The sequence below is a fragment of the Castor canadensis genome, chromosome 2 (assembly GCF_047511655.1).
Source record: "Castor canadensis chromosome 2, mCasCan1.hap1v2, whole genome shotgun sequence".
Lineage (NCBI taxonomy): Eukaryota > Metazoa > Chordata > Mammalia > Rodentia > Castoridae > Castor > Castor canadensis.
Window position 1 is genome coordinate 90,078,818 of NC_133387.1, and position 15,731 is coordinate 90,094,548.

The 15,731-nt window shown below is 38.1% G+C and overlaps 1 protein-coding gene across 2 annotated transcripts in view; it reads left to right on the forward strand.

Annotated features, from left to right (window-relative positions):
* Window positions 1-4,228: 4,228 nt before the first annotated feature.
* Window positions 4,229-15,731, forward strand: part of Itprid1 (ITPR interacting domain containing 1) — a 90,360-nt gene continuing 78,857 nt past the window's right edge. The window contains exons 1-3 of one of the 2 annotated variants that reach the window (XM_074065256.1): window positions 4,229-4,324; window positions 4,602-4,650; window positions 4,977-5,020. Coding sequence is in view for 1 of the 2 variants with exons in the window: in XM_074065255.1 (XP_073921356.1) it covers window positions 4,693-4,703; window positions 4,977-5,020 (55 nt within the window). In the remaining variant the exon portion in view is untranslated. Of the gene's footprint in view, window positions 4,325-4,601; window positions 4,651-4,679; window positions 4,704-4,976; window positions 5,021-15,731 lie in introns of those variants that run through there. The other variant, XM_074065255.1, reaches the window with a different exon arrangement.

Here is a 15,731-nt window from a genome sequence, read left to right on the forward strand (position 1 = left end):
TGAGTTCAAATCCCAGCACTATAAAAAAAATGTGCCAACTTCTATGACTTTATTATGGGCTGAAGCCTTCACAGGCAGGTATGGCTAAAGTTGTTCAAGTTAAAAAAAATGAGGTAGAGTTAATTTCACAAAACTAATTATTTTTATCATTTTGATTATGTTTGAAAATTTGAAAACCTGATAGCGTTTTGACCCATTTCTTTTTCTTCTTTGCCTTAGTGTTTTGTTTTTACAAAATGGAATTCTTTGTATATATATATAGTTTTATGTCTTTTAAAGATAAAACATGATGATATAAGCAATTTCCCTCATCATACACACAGGGATTAATGACAGCACAGTAGGCAAAAGGAAAGGAATCTGATGAGGGAAAGTACTGGGTCCCTCAGGTACAGAGGATAACATGACCCAGCAAAAGGATTCTACTTCAGGCCGCATCAAAGCTGGCATGACCTGGGTTCCAGCTGGTCCTGGAGACAGTGGGGTTAAGTAAAGTAGTCAGTAGGGGCCCTGTGTCATAACTTCTGCCCCTCTTTCCAATAGCAATTCAGGGCTGCTACCTGATCTGTGTCCCTTTCCAAGGACTGCTCTGGGGTAACATGAATGGTTATTAAAGGTAGGTCACGGGGTCACTGGAGAATCTAGTTCCAAAAGCAGATTTGTTTACTAACTGGGAAGGCATCCACTAAAACAGAGGGAACAAAAGAGGTTTTCTTTACCAGTCAGTCCTTGACCCTTGACTCCCACTTTCTTTGCCAGGCTTTTTCCTGTTCCACTGCCAAAACCAACCAAGCTGGCAGAGAGCAGATCTTCACTGGTTGAGCATGGCTGGCAGCTGACCTCAAATTTGCCATTATAGAATAGAAGTTTAGGGCACAAAAAACAAAACAGCATTTCATCTAAAAACTTAACAATTTTTATAGTGTTATACGTGAAAAGCAGTAGCTAGATTGACATTTGATGTTGTATTACAAAGCAGCTTTTAAGTGCCTTCAGTTGCTTGGTGGCGCCTGTTTTCTCTATAAAGCAGCACCTCCTGTGCTAAATAGAAGTTTGCTTTTGCTGAGGTCATGAGGAGGCAGATTATTTGAGGAACCTTGTTTTTCTAAAATATGTTATCCTTTTTTTTTTCAAACCTTCTGATCCTTTATTGAGTCTCATATTTCATGGGTGTTGCTGAGCATAATTTAAGAGTTTTTCTCCTTGTGAAATTTTGCCCTGTCAAAGTGGATGTTCTAATTCTCCTTCACACCCACAATATGCAAGGCCCGGACAAAGAGAATTTTTCTAACACAAAAGATCCAAAATCCATGCAAAAATAAATAGCAAAATATTCAGTGCAATTCCTAAAGGTTATTTTGTCTAGTGTTAGGAATTCTAGTATACTATACAACTCTATAAAGGTGAAAAATAGAATCTCATCTGTATTATTTTTGTCTTGTTATCACCAAAATTTTTATGATTTGCTAGAGGATATTCCTGCAGGTAACTTCCTAAAATCAGCTGGCTAACATGTTTGCTGTTAATATAGATATTAATTGTCCACCTTTTGCCCTAATTTTTAACTAACTGAAATTTCTTAGGTTTTGCTTTTTTGAATATAAAATTAAGTCATCATGATTATCATTATTTTTTGCAGTAATTTATGAATGCAACAGAAAATGTGTATTTATACTTCAGTTAAATGGTAGAACTTGACTCTATAAAACATATAAGGAAATTGTTACTGTTAATTGCATCTAAAATGCTTGCTGCATTTGAAAGACTATTCTGATGTTTATAATTGTGCAAAGTGATTTGCCTTTTTAAAACCCTGATTAGAAGTGATGGTTAACATGTCACATGATCAGTGACTGCAGAAATGTAGGGGTGTTAGAGTTGCTGCTGAAGTAGGTGTTTGGCTTTTTTGGTTATTTCTCTAAACTTGAAGAATAAACTAATGCTAATTCAAATGAATTCCATGGAAAGAACTTAGTCAGAAAGTGTAGGTTTGAGCTCTACTTTTGCTATTTAGGTTTTTTACATGTTGGCTTAATACCTACTATGTGCCAAAATACAATCAAATACTAGAGACACATAAATGAGTAACAAGATGGCTCTCAATTCAAGGTGATTATTATCTCAGGAGATTGAGCCAATTGTGTAAATGAGCTGTTGTAAGCGCCTGTCTCCTGCTCTCACCTTGTGAATTTCATAAGGAAATTAATAAAGGTCAAATGAGATAGTGGTGATAGCTGATAGTTCTTATTCCAACTGCATAATATATTCATGAATATTTTATTTGTTCCAAACACTGTATAGTGTAGATGGTACAGTCATAGGAACGTGCTTAGGGTCCAGGACCTGCTTGAATTTGACCTGGCTTTGGATATACAACTTAATTTCTGCTTTTCAACTACAAATTGTGATAATCATATTATTTACTTCATTGAAAATTTAATTATGGGGATAGGTGTGGAGGCTCACACCTGTACCAGCTATGCTGGAGGTCATAGGTGAGAGATGGTGGCCTGAGGCCTGCCCTGGGCAAAAATGTGAGACTCTACCTGAAAAAAAACACTAAAGAAAAAGAGGCTAGGGATATGGGTCAAGTGGTAGAGCACCTGCCTAGCAAGTACAAAAGCCTTGAATTCTGCAAAATCCCTCCCACCAAAAAAAAGAAAAATAAATTATGTAGTTGATGTATAGAACTCAGCATAGAAGCTAGCCATAATAATTACTCAATGGTTATCAAGATGTAGTACAATTGTGTCCCCAATTTGAAAATAAAGGGGTTACACACATGTTATGTAATTTACACAAGGCCACCCAACAAGTTGCAGAGTCTGAGGCTCAACCAAGATTATCTGTTGCCAAAGCCTTCATTTTCCTCCATCATTTTGGGTCTTTAAAAATATTTTTAGAGATGTGACTAGATAAATTTGAAAAAAATTTATTAGGTGTGTTACGAAGTCCAATTTTTTTGTTTTCCATCCATACCCTAGACCACCAAATTGAGTCCTTCAAAGTATGAATGTGGCCTATTGACTGGCAAGACCAAACTAATTCCTGGTCTCCAGCAAACTTAGAGCTTGGCTGAGGTGGGTGAAACAGGCATGATATGGTGAAGCTGGATTACTTATTTGTTTGATTTAAGTTTGTTTGCAGAATTACCCTCTCACAATGGCAGAGAAATCCCAAGGATCTGACAAGCCTCAAGAAGGCCAGGAAAAGAGCAAGCGAGAGATTTTGAGGTACACCAAGACAGCCTGGATGCCTTTGGATGGGCAACTGTTTTCTGCTTCTGAGGAAGAAAACCAGACTTTCACCATCCCCATCCTGGGTGAGAAGGGCCCTTAGGGCTATCTGAAAAATGTCCTGCTGTGCATGATGAGGGATGGGGGACTTTTGACTGGGGATAGAGGGTTTTGGAACAAAGACTTAGCTTAATAAAAAACAAAAAAACCCAGTATTCCTGGCATGATGCTAGAAAGTTCTATGAAATGGACACTTCTGACTTTCCACTGACACTGACAATACAGTCCTTCTTAACAGAAGGAGACCAACTAATGAATGAACTCTGGTTCTTTTCTATTCCAACATTCCCTCATCCTAAGTTGCCAGGACTTTGAGGCTAAATAGGGTCCATGCTGAGATATGAGGCTTCTTTCAGGACATCATTTTGTTGAAAGGATCTTAGGGTCTTGCATGAGGCATTGATAATCATTTTAACAAATTAAAAGCTATTAAAATAAGATAGTACTTCTTCCCAGCTCCCCCCACCCCAACTCCCAGACATAAATGTTGGAAGATTTTTCTTCTTTGCTCATCCCACAATTCATTCTACCCTTTCATGGTACCTTGATTGATGAGCTATCAATATCTTTCAGACCCACTGGCTTTGTTGGTTCACCTGACACCATGTGAGGGGGATAATTCAACTGCCTCCCTGTTTGGTAGGGTAAAGTCAAAGACGACCTCCCTCAGGTGGGTAGTAGCCAACCAGAATGGAAACAAATTTCCCCGTGGAAATTCTGCCTTTACATCGTCCTTTTCCCCTGTTGACTATTTTTGTTGAGCCAGGAGACAGAGCCACCTTAAAAGACTGGTGCTCTTTTAGTACAGGTTGCCTTTGGCAATCCAGGGACTCTAGTGCAATTTGTCCCTGGAATGGATGCAAATTTGGTTTCTAACCTGGCAAAGAACTCCTTGCAAATAAACATGACTGGCTGGCTGCCTTAGGTAAATGTGGGGATTCAATAAGGAGAGGCTCTGTGGTGAGATTTAGACCTAACCAGAGAAAGGAAAGTCTCACATGCTTTTCCACCCTTTGTGTTCTCACCAGGTAATCGAAAAACTATTCTAAAATCTCTTGCTCTTCACTGATTTATTGTCCTTCTCTTTAACATTATTTTATTTTTAAAGTTATACTGCTTGGCAACTTTACACTTCATTCTCAGGCAAACAGGAGGTTTTGCCTTCAGGGAGAAAAATGAATGTGCTTATTGAAACATGTGACTAGCTATGTAGGAAATAGAGTAACTGAGTGTGGCTGAATGATAGCCTGGAGTCTTGTTCCTTGTTGTCCTTTTCTAACAGGTCTGTTCCTTTCTTGTTTATAGAACATTCCAAACAGGAAAGCATCCAGCAGTGGCTGGACTCTGGATTCTTGTAAGTGTTTCTTTCTGCCTTATATTTCCCTTCCAAAGATCCATGAAAGCAATGTGAGTAATCCTGCCTGGGCAAGGGGAGATATATAGGATTTTCATATTAATTGGGTACTTGAAGGATTACCCTATTATTATAAATCCTTTCTATCCATTTAAAAGTACAAAATACAATGCTATTTAATGGTTCTCTGTTCACTGGTTGCCAAAAGTCCTCTCTTAATAAAATTTAACTCTGTATTTGCACTTATAAGTTTAATGAAAAAAGCAATTTAGTATAATTTATTTACACACTTTGTTTGACTCACAATACTTCTGTTTCTTTTATAGTGTCTCTGTAAATGAAAACTTTCAGCAAGTCATCGATTCCACTGGTAAGACAAGGGCCCCCAGAACAGCTTTGCTTTGTGAAGCTAAGTAGATGTGTGTGTGTGAACTGTCTGTGTGAATAAATCTTCCTAAACTAAGAGTTATCAGAAGTTCCCACATAGATCAGACCTCAGTCCTTTCATTTGACTTGTAAGACTATGACACAGAAAGGGTAGCCATGTCTCCAGAAGCAGGTCAGAGGCCAAAGCCAGTGCTCTTGCTGCCATTTAACACTCAGACGTAGCAGGAAACTTGCTGGGTTCTGTGGGGCCATTGCAAGAATGTAATTATGGAAATGAAATAATTTAATTTCCCTCATATGATATTGTACTTTTCTTTTCAAATCTAGTTTCTCTGTATTTTTTTGGTGTCAGAATTGCACTAATGATACATTTATTCTAGAGAAGAACAAATGACTAAATTCTAAATCAAGCAGCATTTCTGGGCAGAAAATATATCACAATTGTTTTGCTGAGAAATGATAAAAAAACATTATACAAAGCAAAAAAAATTTAAGTACAGGTCTCAAAAATTCCATCTTCATTAAACTAAAATACCATATTTCATAGAATCTAAGATTCCTCAATTATAGAGTGCACTTATTTTATAGATACCACTCAGATAAAATAAAACCTGGTACTTGTAGATGAAAGGCAGCATTGATTGCAATACATACTGATCTCATAGATGCTAAAATGTGAAAAGTATGTTTTAAATAATGTAATAAATAATGTGTGTGAAAAATGACATAATGTAGGAGGATGGTGGTGAGAGGGAAAATTATTAGTCTAATACTAACTTATTTGTTGGTTTTAATTACTTCACTTCCTCCATTATCTTAAATTAAGATTGACTATTTTTTTTGATTAATTGATTTTTTAAATTTAATTAATTAATTTTTTTGATTAAGATTGATTATTTTTTTTACTTAAAAAATAAGACTAAATGTAACATTGAAATTTTCTTCTTTACCAAGCTGCTTTATTTTTTAATATAAAAATTCCATGATGCCAAAATTTCTACAGATTTTTTTTCTAATAAATCAAATTTGAGTACCTCCCTGTTAATAATAGTGTAGACTCTAGGGGCTTAAGAAATATAACCAGCATTTCTTAGACTTCTGTCCTCCTCTTTTTCCAAGTCATGGTGAGAGACTGATTCTGGTTCTGGGGTCTTCAGTAACTGTATTAAAGTCCTCACTTCCCATTGATTACAGACAAATATCATGACATTACCTCTTTGGAATCAAGTTAGTGAATTGCAAAGACACAGATAGTGGGGAAAGACCCGTAGGAAATCAGGGTTATCAACATGGCTCTGAGCTCAGAGAAGCACAGCCTGGATTTGGCAGCTCCTTCCTCTTCCACAGGGCTTTTAATAATAATGGAAGAACTTCTTACACATTTAATTGATCCTTTGCTTTTACAAGCTCTTTCTCATGGATCATATTTTAAACTCAGTAACCTGTGTGAGAACATGGTTGTTTCTCACTCTATTTTGCAGGTGAAGAATCAAGGGCAAGTGCCATGGGTTTTGATCACTGTCTGTTGAGGCAGACAGGAGAACTTGAGGCCCAGCCTTCCATGTGCTGGCTTCAGTCCAAAGCCAGAGATGCACTGAGCTTAGGGAAGCCCAGAACCACACTGGAAACAGTGACACTAGAATAATACTAGAAACTGATAACCTAAAGGTTGAGGGGAGGGTATCCAAGAGCTAAACTGTGGAGAAAGGAAAAGGAACTGCAGAGGAGGAAAAGTAATCAGTCTTGGAGAAATGGCCTTGTCAAAACTCGTACAATCCTGATGGGATACAGAGTGGATGTGCATTGATTCCTAGGGCAGTCATAGTTACTACAAGCTCAGTGGCTTCAAACAGCAGAAAGTTATTTTTCATAGTTATGGAAGCTGGAAGTCCAAAATCACGATTTCTGCAATTCCCTCTTCTTCTGAAGAACCCCTTCCTTCCTTTTCCTGGCTGCTGGTGGCTCCTTGTGATTGTGGTATTCCTTGGGCTGTAGACACATCCTCCATTCTATAAATACGTCTTTACATGGCCTCTTCTTCCTGCGTGTCTTCTCCTCTTTTTGTAAGCACTCCAATCATTGAATTACAGACCCACCCCAATCCAATACAACCTCATCTTATTATTATATCTTCAATCCCATATTTCTAAATGAGGCCACATTATAAGGTTTTAGACAGAAATGAAAATTTCAGGGATGCTACCCAACTCACTCTAAGTGTAATTCATTCCCTCACTGATCACTTCAGAGATTTGCATGCTGAAGTCACAACAAGATCCAAGTGTCTTCTCATCTTTCATATGGCCCAGTGTTTCCATAGAAAGCAATGTAGTGAGGTTCCATGCCCTGGACTAGGACTGAATACTATTACTACCCTCAGGTGGTCCTGTCTTGGGTCTCTCATGAGTCTTGTGATGATCAAGATGAGATCTTGGTCTTTTATGGTGACTTCTTGATTTTTATGCTCTTCTGTGACTCACTTTTATTAAGCTGGCATTTAATACTTCTTGTGCCACTCTCATGCTAGGTAAAGTCCCTAAACCTTGGTAGCAAAATCATTCTCTGAAGTTTATATTATCATTGTTAAATCTTGCAAGGAGGAAAATGAGACTCAGAAAAGTTAAGCAATTTGCCCAAAGTAGTCCAGTTAGTAGGTGAGGAAGTTGAGATTGTAACTGAGATCTGTCAAGCAGTATAGCCACATTGCTTCTCTAGAAAACTCATATGATTTATCATACATGTTGTGTGGAAACCCCTAGAGGAAAGCCCTATATGATCATCTCTTGTGGAAAGGTAGAATATGAGCCAGTGGCACAGCCACTGGCATTTTTCTCACCAGGTCTTTTCATTCTTATACATCAGCCCTCTGGGACCATGGCACAATCCTCTGAGTTTAAAAATTTCAATGTGGGACATCACTAATTTTTTAAGTCAATCAAGTAATTTATGGAAATGCAAAATGATCACATTTGGATGTTAAAATAAAAAAGATGCATCAAGTTGGCCAACAGATACACACCTTATCAGTAAGTTCATGAGCCCCAAGATACAGCATGGTGGTCATCGTTAATTGTACAGTACTGAATGCTTGAAATTTTCTGAGAATATATCTTAAGTATTCTTACTTCAAAAAAAGTAACTATGTGAGTTGATGGATGTGCTAATTAGCTTGATGTGATAATCATCTTATAATATATATCAAAACATGTACACAATGAAAAGATAAAATCTTTATTTGCTAATTAAACTTCACTAAAGCTGAAAAACACATCAAATAATTCATTTGGAAATCCGTAAGTAGTCATTTTACTTTGATTTCAGAAATTTAAAATGATAAGAACCTAAACTCTTAGAAAACTGATGTGACTGCATAATGAATGCCTACTAAATGGAAAGTTCTTTGGTTGTGCTTTTCTGACGCTCACTAGGTTTCTGCCTTTAATACGTTTTGGACTCAAAAGTAATGACTACATAATACTATAATTAGTAGTTATTATTTATCAAATAATTATTGCATATTAAAAACTATTGCCAAGTATACCACAAACAGAACAGTAGGATGGTTAACTTCATTCAGTACTGAGGAAACAGATACTCAGAATGGTTACAGAATTTGCCTAAAACCTCATGGTCAATAAGAGATGGAGACATGATTTGAATTCAAGTCTGTCTGATTTCAAAGTTCATGTGTTTTCTACCAGAAATAGTACATGGCCAATGACTGCACACAGATGTAAATCAACTACCATTAATTTTATCTCTAGCTTTTCCTTACTTCTGTTTGCCAAATGTGGGTGTTAGAGAAGGGTTCTCCTTAAATTTAAGGTTTTAGTGTTCTAAAATATATTCCCTTTAAACCTGAAGGGACATAGAGCAGGTTTTAGTTCAAAGAAAAAGTTTTAACTTAAAATAGTTCTAAAAGTTAAAAAAAAGAGGTACAAAGCTATTTTGAAATTTACCTATAAGTAACTCCTATAATTTGAATTGTCCCAGGTCTCACCAGTATGTAAGTATAAAATCAGTGCTCCAATTTTGATGATTATTGCCACTATCTTGGTAAAATATTTTCCTTTGTATTTCTGGAAGCCATTAGAAGTTTTAAGTAGTATCATGAATGAGTCCGATTCACTCTTACTGCTGCTACTATTCCAATAGAATCCTCTTGGTGTCACCCCATAGATGAGTTGTTTCCACACTTCCTAATCATTGTGTTCTTCTGCTCCTCCAGGAGCACCAACATTACCTTTAAACCTTATGGTGTTCTATTTCATGCAGAATTTGTAGGAATACTCATTTCTATTATACTTCACAGCTGTATCACTTGGGAATTTAGGCAGAATTACTAGTGTTTTAAAACCCATGATGGAAATAATCTTTCATCTTTTCCCTGAAGCCCCTTATTTTGTCTTAAGCCTTAGACTTAGGCTGGAGACTGGAGAACAAACATTCTACCAATTCCATTTCCCTGGCCCAGGCACAAAACTCTGACAGACCTCTTTTTGTTCCACTCTTCCATATTTAGCAAATATATGTGGAGTGCTTCCTACAAACTAGGCACTCCTTCAAGACCGGGAACAATGAAGAAAATAGATGTGGCAATAGAGACAATAAACAAATGAATAAATATGCAACATGCCAGGAAGACAGATGAACATAGAAGGCATTTCATATTAGGTTTCCTTTCAGCAGCTTCCTAGAAGGGAAGGAGCAGGCCATACATTCATGTTGGGATATACTGCTCCAGGCACACAGAACAACATAAGTGAAGGCCATGGGGTTGCTTCCTGCTCTCTGTGCTCCAGGAAAAGCAAGGAGACCTGAAAGGTTGCAGTTAAGTGAGCAAGGATGAGAATAGCAGGTGAGAGATTATAGAATTAGCTAGAAGCCAAATGATTTGGGCCTATATGTATTCCTGTAAGTACTTTGGCTTTTATTCAGCATGAGAAGTGAATCATTTAAAGTGTTTCATATAAAGCCTTGTTTTTTGTTTGATTGTTTTGTTTTTGCAAGGACAGTTCTGGCATCTAGCTGGCTGCAATTTGCTGAATAGACTATAGGCTAGAGGAAACTAGAGATGCAGGGACCCCAGTTAAGTGGCTAGTCAAATAATACAGAGTAGAGAGGATGAGAACTTAGATTAGGGCAGAAGCTATTATTATAGGAAGGCATTGGATTCTGAATATATTTGAAATCTAGACAGGACAGGGTATGCTAGTGGGTATGAAAAAAATACAGCAGTCAAGGAGCACTGCACTAAGTTCTGCTCGAGAATCTGAGAGAACGGGTGGGCATTTATTGGCAAGAGAAAACAATAGAAAGATTATGCTTGGGATAAGGATAAGAAATTCAATTTTAAATAAGTTATGATTCAAATGCTTAATCTATAAGTAGATATCCAAGAAGATACTATTGAGTAGATAATTGGAAATACAAATTTAGAGTTAAAGGAAAAATCTAGAAATACATAAGCACATTTGGGACTTGTTGTGTACATGGTGTTTAAAGCCAGATGACCTGAGGAGATCACCAGGCATGTGAATACTGACAGAGAAGAAGCCTGGAAGATATGGAAGAAATTGCAAAGACGAAAGATTGGGTCATGAGATAAAGTGAGAACCAACAGAGAATAGTCAAGAAAGGAAGTCTGTATGAATTACAGGTGAGGCAGAATGATAACTGACCATTAAGATTTGCAATGAAGGTTATTTATGACATTGAGAAGAGCTGCTTTAGTGAAAAGTTGGGGGAGAAATCCTAATTGTATGGTTTGCCCAGTCTTCTGACAAATGTTAGGACCTTTTAGCTGAGTGCTCAGACAGCCTCCTTTTTAAGTATCTCCAGGGCATTTTCTGCCAGGAGCACATGGGGGACTCACAGAGAGGAGCTTCTTGGGCATCCTTTAACTTCGTTCACTTTTCACTTTCCAGTATCTCTACTGCCAGATGCCAATAAATACATCTTATTGGTTACCAACAGCACAAGCAAACAGGTTTGATTCTCAGTTTGGGTTCAGAGAGGCTCCATAGACCTTCCTATAACCACAACCACCATGGAACATTCATAGACTCTTTGGGGCCAGTCATGGTGCCAAAGGGATTGTGGCCATGGATGTTAAAAGCCATCATCTCAGGCTACTGATTCATTCTTCATCTCAGATTCCACACTGAAACTGAGTATAAGAAAGCCCATAGAGAGTATCTGGCATGTGGCAAACTCATTGCTACAGCCAGAGAACTAATTAAACATCAGTACTATCTAATTGTGATAGTACACTGTCACTGTAATGCACAGATAAGTCAGGTAGAATGAATGCATGCTTCAACATGTAGGTTTACAGAACTGACACTTCATTTTTTTCTTTGTTTCCTGGTGGGGGAGAGGTTGGTATACTGGTGACTGAACTTAGGACCTCCTATCTGCCAGGCAAGCACTCTCCCTCCCGAACCATGCCCCAGTCCTCTTGATTTTAGTTTATTTTTCAGATAGGGTCTAATGCTTTTTTCCCAGGCTGGCCTTGGACCATGTTCTCCTGAGCAGCTGAGATTATAGGTGTGCGCTGCCATACTTGGTCCCTGACACTTATTTAACAGCACATCTAAGCATCACTGCAAATGATAAAATTAGATCCTATAACAGAAAATTTCTGTAAAAGACCTGCTTAGTGCCAGCTACTAATTAATGGGGGTTAATTCTTTGTCTTTTTATAGTTTTAGATATTTCTTCTACAATCCTCAGAGAGGTCCCAGAGGAGTAAATTGATGTCTTTCCAGAAGGAATTTGTTAAATAATTGAGAATTTAGAAAATCAAATTCTAAATTCTGTGATCCATATGATAAGAAAGGGTCAAAATAAATCCAGCTAAATATAATATATGTTCCCTTAAAGCTTGTCAAGAGTAAGCTTTTAGAACAAAGTCCTATTCTAGGAGAAGGGTCCAAAGGTGTGGCATATAAGATTCCTGCTCTCAAGAAGGTTATTCTGACCTTCTAAGATTATCCCAAGTTGAATGAAACCTATGTCAACTTTTCTACAAGACCTTCTAGTCTTATCTCCTATTATTACAGTCGCAGTTCTTTATCTTTCTCCATCTAATTTCCCCTGTCAAAAAGTTTTTCTTGTTCTGATTACCTCTTTCCCTATTGAGGCCTGGCCTGTCTTATATCTCTATGAGTTTCTTCCTGATATATGAGAATATATGAGACATATTTTTCTTCTAAACACCAGTAACATCCATTCTGGGCTTGGCCCACTTCTTGCCACCTCTATGGCACTTGACCTGTGATAGCTCAAATTATTCGGGGTCTGATCCTTCTTACAAAATTGTGATCTGTTATGAGGATAGAAGTCATCTCCAAAATCTGACTGCCTCAAAGATATTCAACAAAAAGATCTTAGAAAGACATAATGAAGGTAATGTTCCAAACTAGGAAGTTTTCTCAGAAGTGAGTTTTGAGCTGTCAATGAAAGGAATATGGTTTGAAAAAACAAAGAGGCAAAGCTAGAAAATTTCATTTGGTGGAAGTAATAAGAGTTTGAACAAAGGCACAGAAGAAAATTAAATGTGTGCAGGAACATATATGGAAAGTGGTCAGACTCAAGATGTGCTTTCATGCTAGGGAGTGAGAGTAGAAATTTTATGTTAAATAGAATATGGTGCAATTATAAATGGCTACAAATCTCTGAAGAGTGATTCATCCTTGATGTAATAGGATTAGGCACAGAAGTGTCATCTCAGGTTCCAGTTCAAATGAATAAGCCCTTATAACTGGGGTCTGAGATGAGTAGGATTTTGATGCCATATTTCTGTCTACCTGAAAAGAGAGACACAAATAGTTTATGATGATAATTAGAGGTGATGGTAATTAAATGGTGCAGTGTTGGGGAATTGAGTCAAGCTCATTGCTCATTTGCCATCTCTATTGTGGTGAGTTTGGAACTTACTCTAGTTTATTCTGATGATGGAAACAGTATGGCTATATTGGGAAGAAGCTATTATAGACTCAGGCTTGAGTTGACAACAGCTTGCCTTGGGGTCAGCAATGGAATGGGGAAGAAGAGTCCATGCCATATAGAAAACAAACAGATATGGGAGGTGGGAAGAAGAGCAAAGCATTCCAAGTAGCATTGAGGTGTTGAACATGAGTGTCAAGCAGAATGGAAGAGTCTCCTTTTTAAGAACATGGGTTAGTAATTTGCTGAGATACACATGCACTGTTGACATACACTGCCTCTACTAGGAGCCCTGGCCATGCAGGAGTTAAATGTGCAGAAAGCTGCAGAATGCTATTATTTTAGAGCCCTGTGAAAATGTAATTTGATTAGTCTATTGGATGATATTCCAAAGAACCAAATGTCTTCCATGAATCAGTCAGAAATGCTTAGGAAAACCAAAATAAAAAATGCTTTCTAAGCCAATAAAGGTGCTAATTAGTGCCTTCTGCATATCTAACTACATCTTCTGCAGTAATACATTTTTCAGGGTTAAGTGCAGGATCTGCTGCTTCAGATGGCAGAAGTCCACCGAACAGTAGGGAGGGTGGCTGGAGACGCGAGTATCTATGAGGGAATCAGAACTGGAGTTTTTAAGCCACGGAATGAGATGTATTGAATAGAGCAAGAACTTTTTTTCTCACTTTATTTTTTTCCAAAAGCAATCCTTAAAAAACTTGGGGATAACAGGGCTTAATTTGTTTACTTTCTTTCCCTCTTTCCCAGTGCTTTCAAAAGTAAAATCTAGTATTAAAATCTGAGAAAGGGTATCCTGGTGGAGAAAAGGTGGAGAGAATTATCAAAACCAAGCAATCTGAGAAGTAAGTATGGATTTGAATCCACCACAGGGACCACTTCAAGGGTCCCACCTTCTACCTGGTGCAGCTCCAAGCCTGGTTCCTGCAGCAGCCTGAGGAAATCAAGGATTATAGGAACAGTCTGTCTGTCCTGTTGTGGTGTTCCCTACGATTGTTGCTCTGATCAGAGGTAACAAACTGAAATGCTTTCAGGAGCCACACCGGTAATCACTAATGAATGAAGTAGGCAGCACTGAGACTGTGGGAAATTGGAGGCACATTTCTTTCAACAGATTGCACCCTGAAAACACCTGGGCCAGTGCTGCTGACTCTTTCAAGTTTTAAAGAAAGTCTAGGAATTCCAATCCTTGTGAAAAGCAACTCTTTGTGGACTGCTAGCTTATGCCTCTCCACTCAAGTTCATTTTGAAAACAGGCCAGAGAAACAGGACCTGACCATGACATGCTCATTTTTGGGCTCCATGAAGTTTACCTTACAAATTAGCAAAATAGGAAAAAGAAAAGAATTCCCAAAAAGCAACAAATAATGGCGTCATACTGTCCTGTCTTAAATGACCGCGTAAATGCTGGGAAGGCTGATTATAGTTTCCACGGTAATCAAGATGTCAGTACCCCAAAACACTGTGAAATAGCACAGGGTCTCCTAGGAACCTAGGGAGCCAGGGAATGGAAAATGGAAATCAAGCCACGAACCTCATTAATTTTAATAATTTTATCACAATTTTTTAAAACAGGCTTATTTTGTGAGCTTAAAAAGTCCTATCAGTTTTGTTTGGCTTGGTTTTCTCCAAAATCTAAGTTTGGCAGCAGAGAGGGCCTATATGTCTGAATGCATTGGCTGGAGACACACACTTGTGTCATTTTCAACATAGCAAGAAGACAGAGTACAAGGAATCCTGGAAAGAATGTAAAAGCTGTATTTGCACATCAGTGAGGGTGAGTTCAGGTGGGGGGGGCATTATTTCTTAATTGTTGCTGACGGTTGGGCCTCACAGGATGGTAGCTGTATGGTAAAGGACAGGAAGGCCCCTCTGCTAACTGATGCTAAAGCTGTAAGGATTCCATATGCAACGTCAAACTAGACAACTACCTATTGTGGTGAAGCCAGATCCACTGCACATTCCCTAGAAAACATGGTACTGTTAAGGGCTTCTTTTCCTCTTAGAGGCTGCCTTCAGTTCCCCAGCAACTAGACTGTTCCTTACCACAGAGGCAGGCTGAAGGGTGTGGTCTATGGAGTGAGGCTCCTAGGTCTGTGTAGCCACTGGAATCATATGAGGAAGTGCCAGTGAAGCACTTTAGATCCTAGATAACTAGATATGTTCTGGATGACTAGATTTTCTTCAGGGCTAGGGCTTTTGAAAACTCAGCAAAGCTGAAATAACTCTTCTCGTCAATATCTGCAAATGGATCATTTCTTCTCTGGCAGTTTGAGCAATTAATCTACTGTGTCCACAATGCCAGATTCCTGCCTGGACACATGTATTCACTCACACCTTCTAGGAAACCCACAGCAATACAGACAATGGGTAAAGGTTGAAACAGTGGCAAGAGTAGCCCTAATGGCAAAAGACACAGCAAAATTCCAGAAGCAAGCAATGTGTTTGATGAGGAGAAGTACTCAAAAACTCTCCAGAATTTTCCATGTGAACTAACCCAGATGTGACTTTGTGAGTTACTTGCAAATTAGTAGATAGAAGTAGTACTGGTAGGAAGGGGAGGAAGGAAGAAAAATGGGGAAATTTTTCTTAAAATGATAAATATTTATTTTATCTTCCATTTGGACAACTTATTATTTAATTCATCATGGCATCAGGCTGTTACACGATTGTCTAAAAACTGTCTGCATCTGTGACATGATTAATAAGGCAGCAAATTGGCTCTCTGT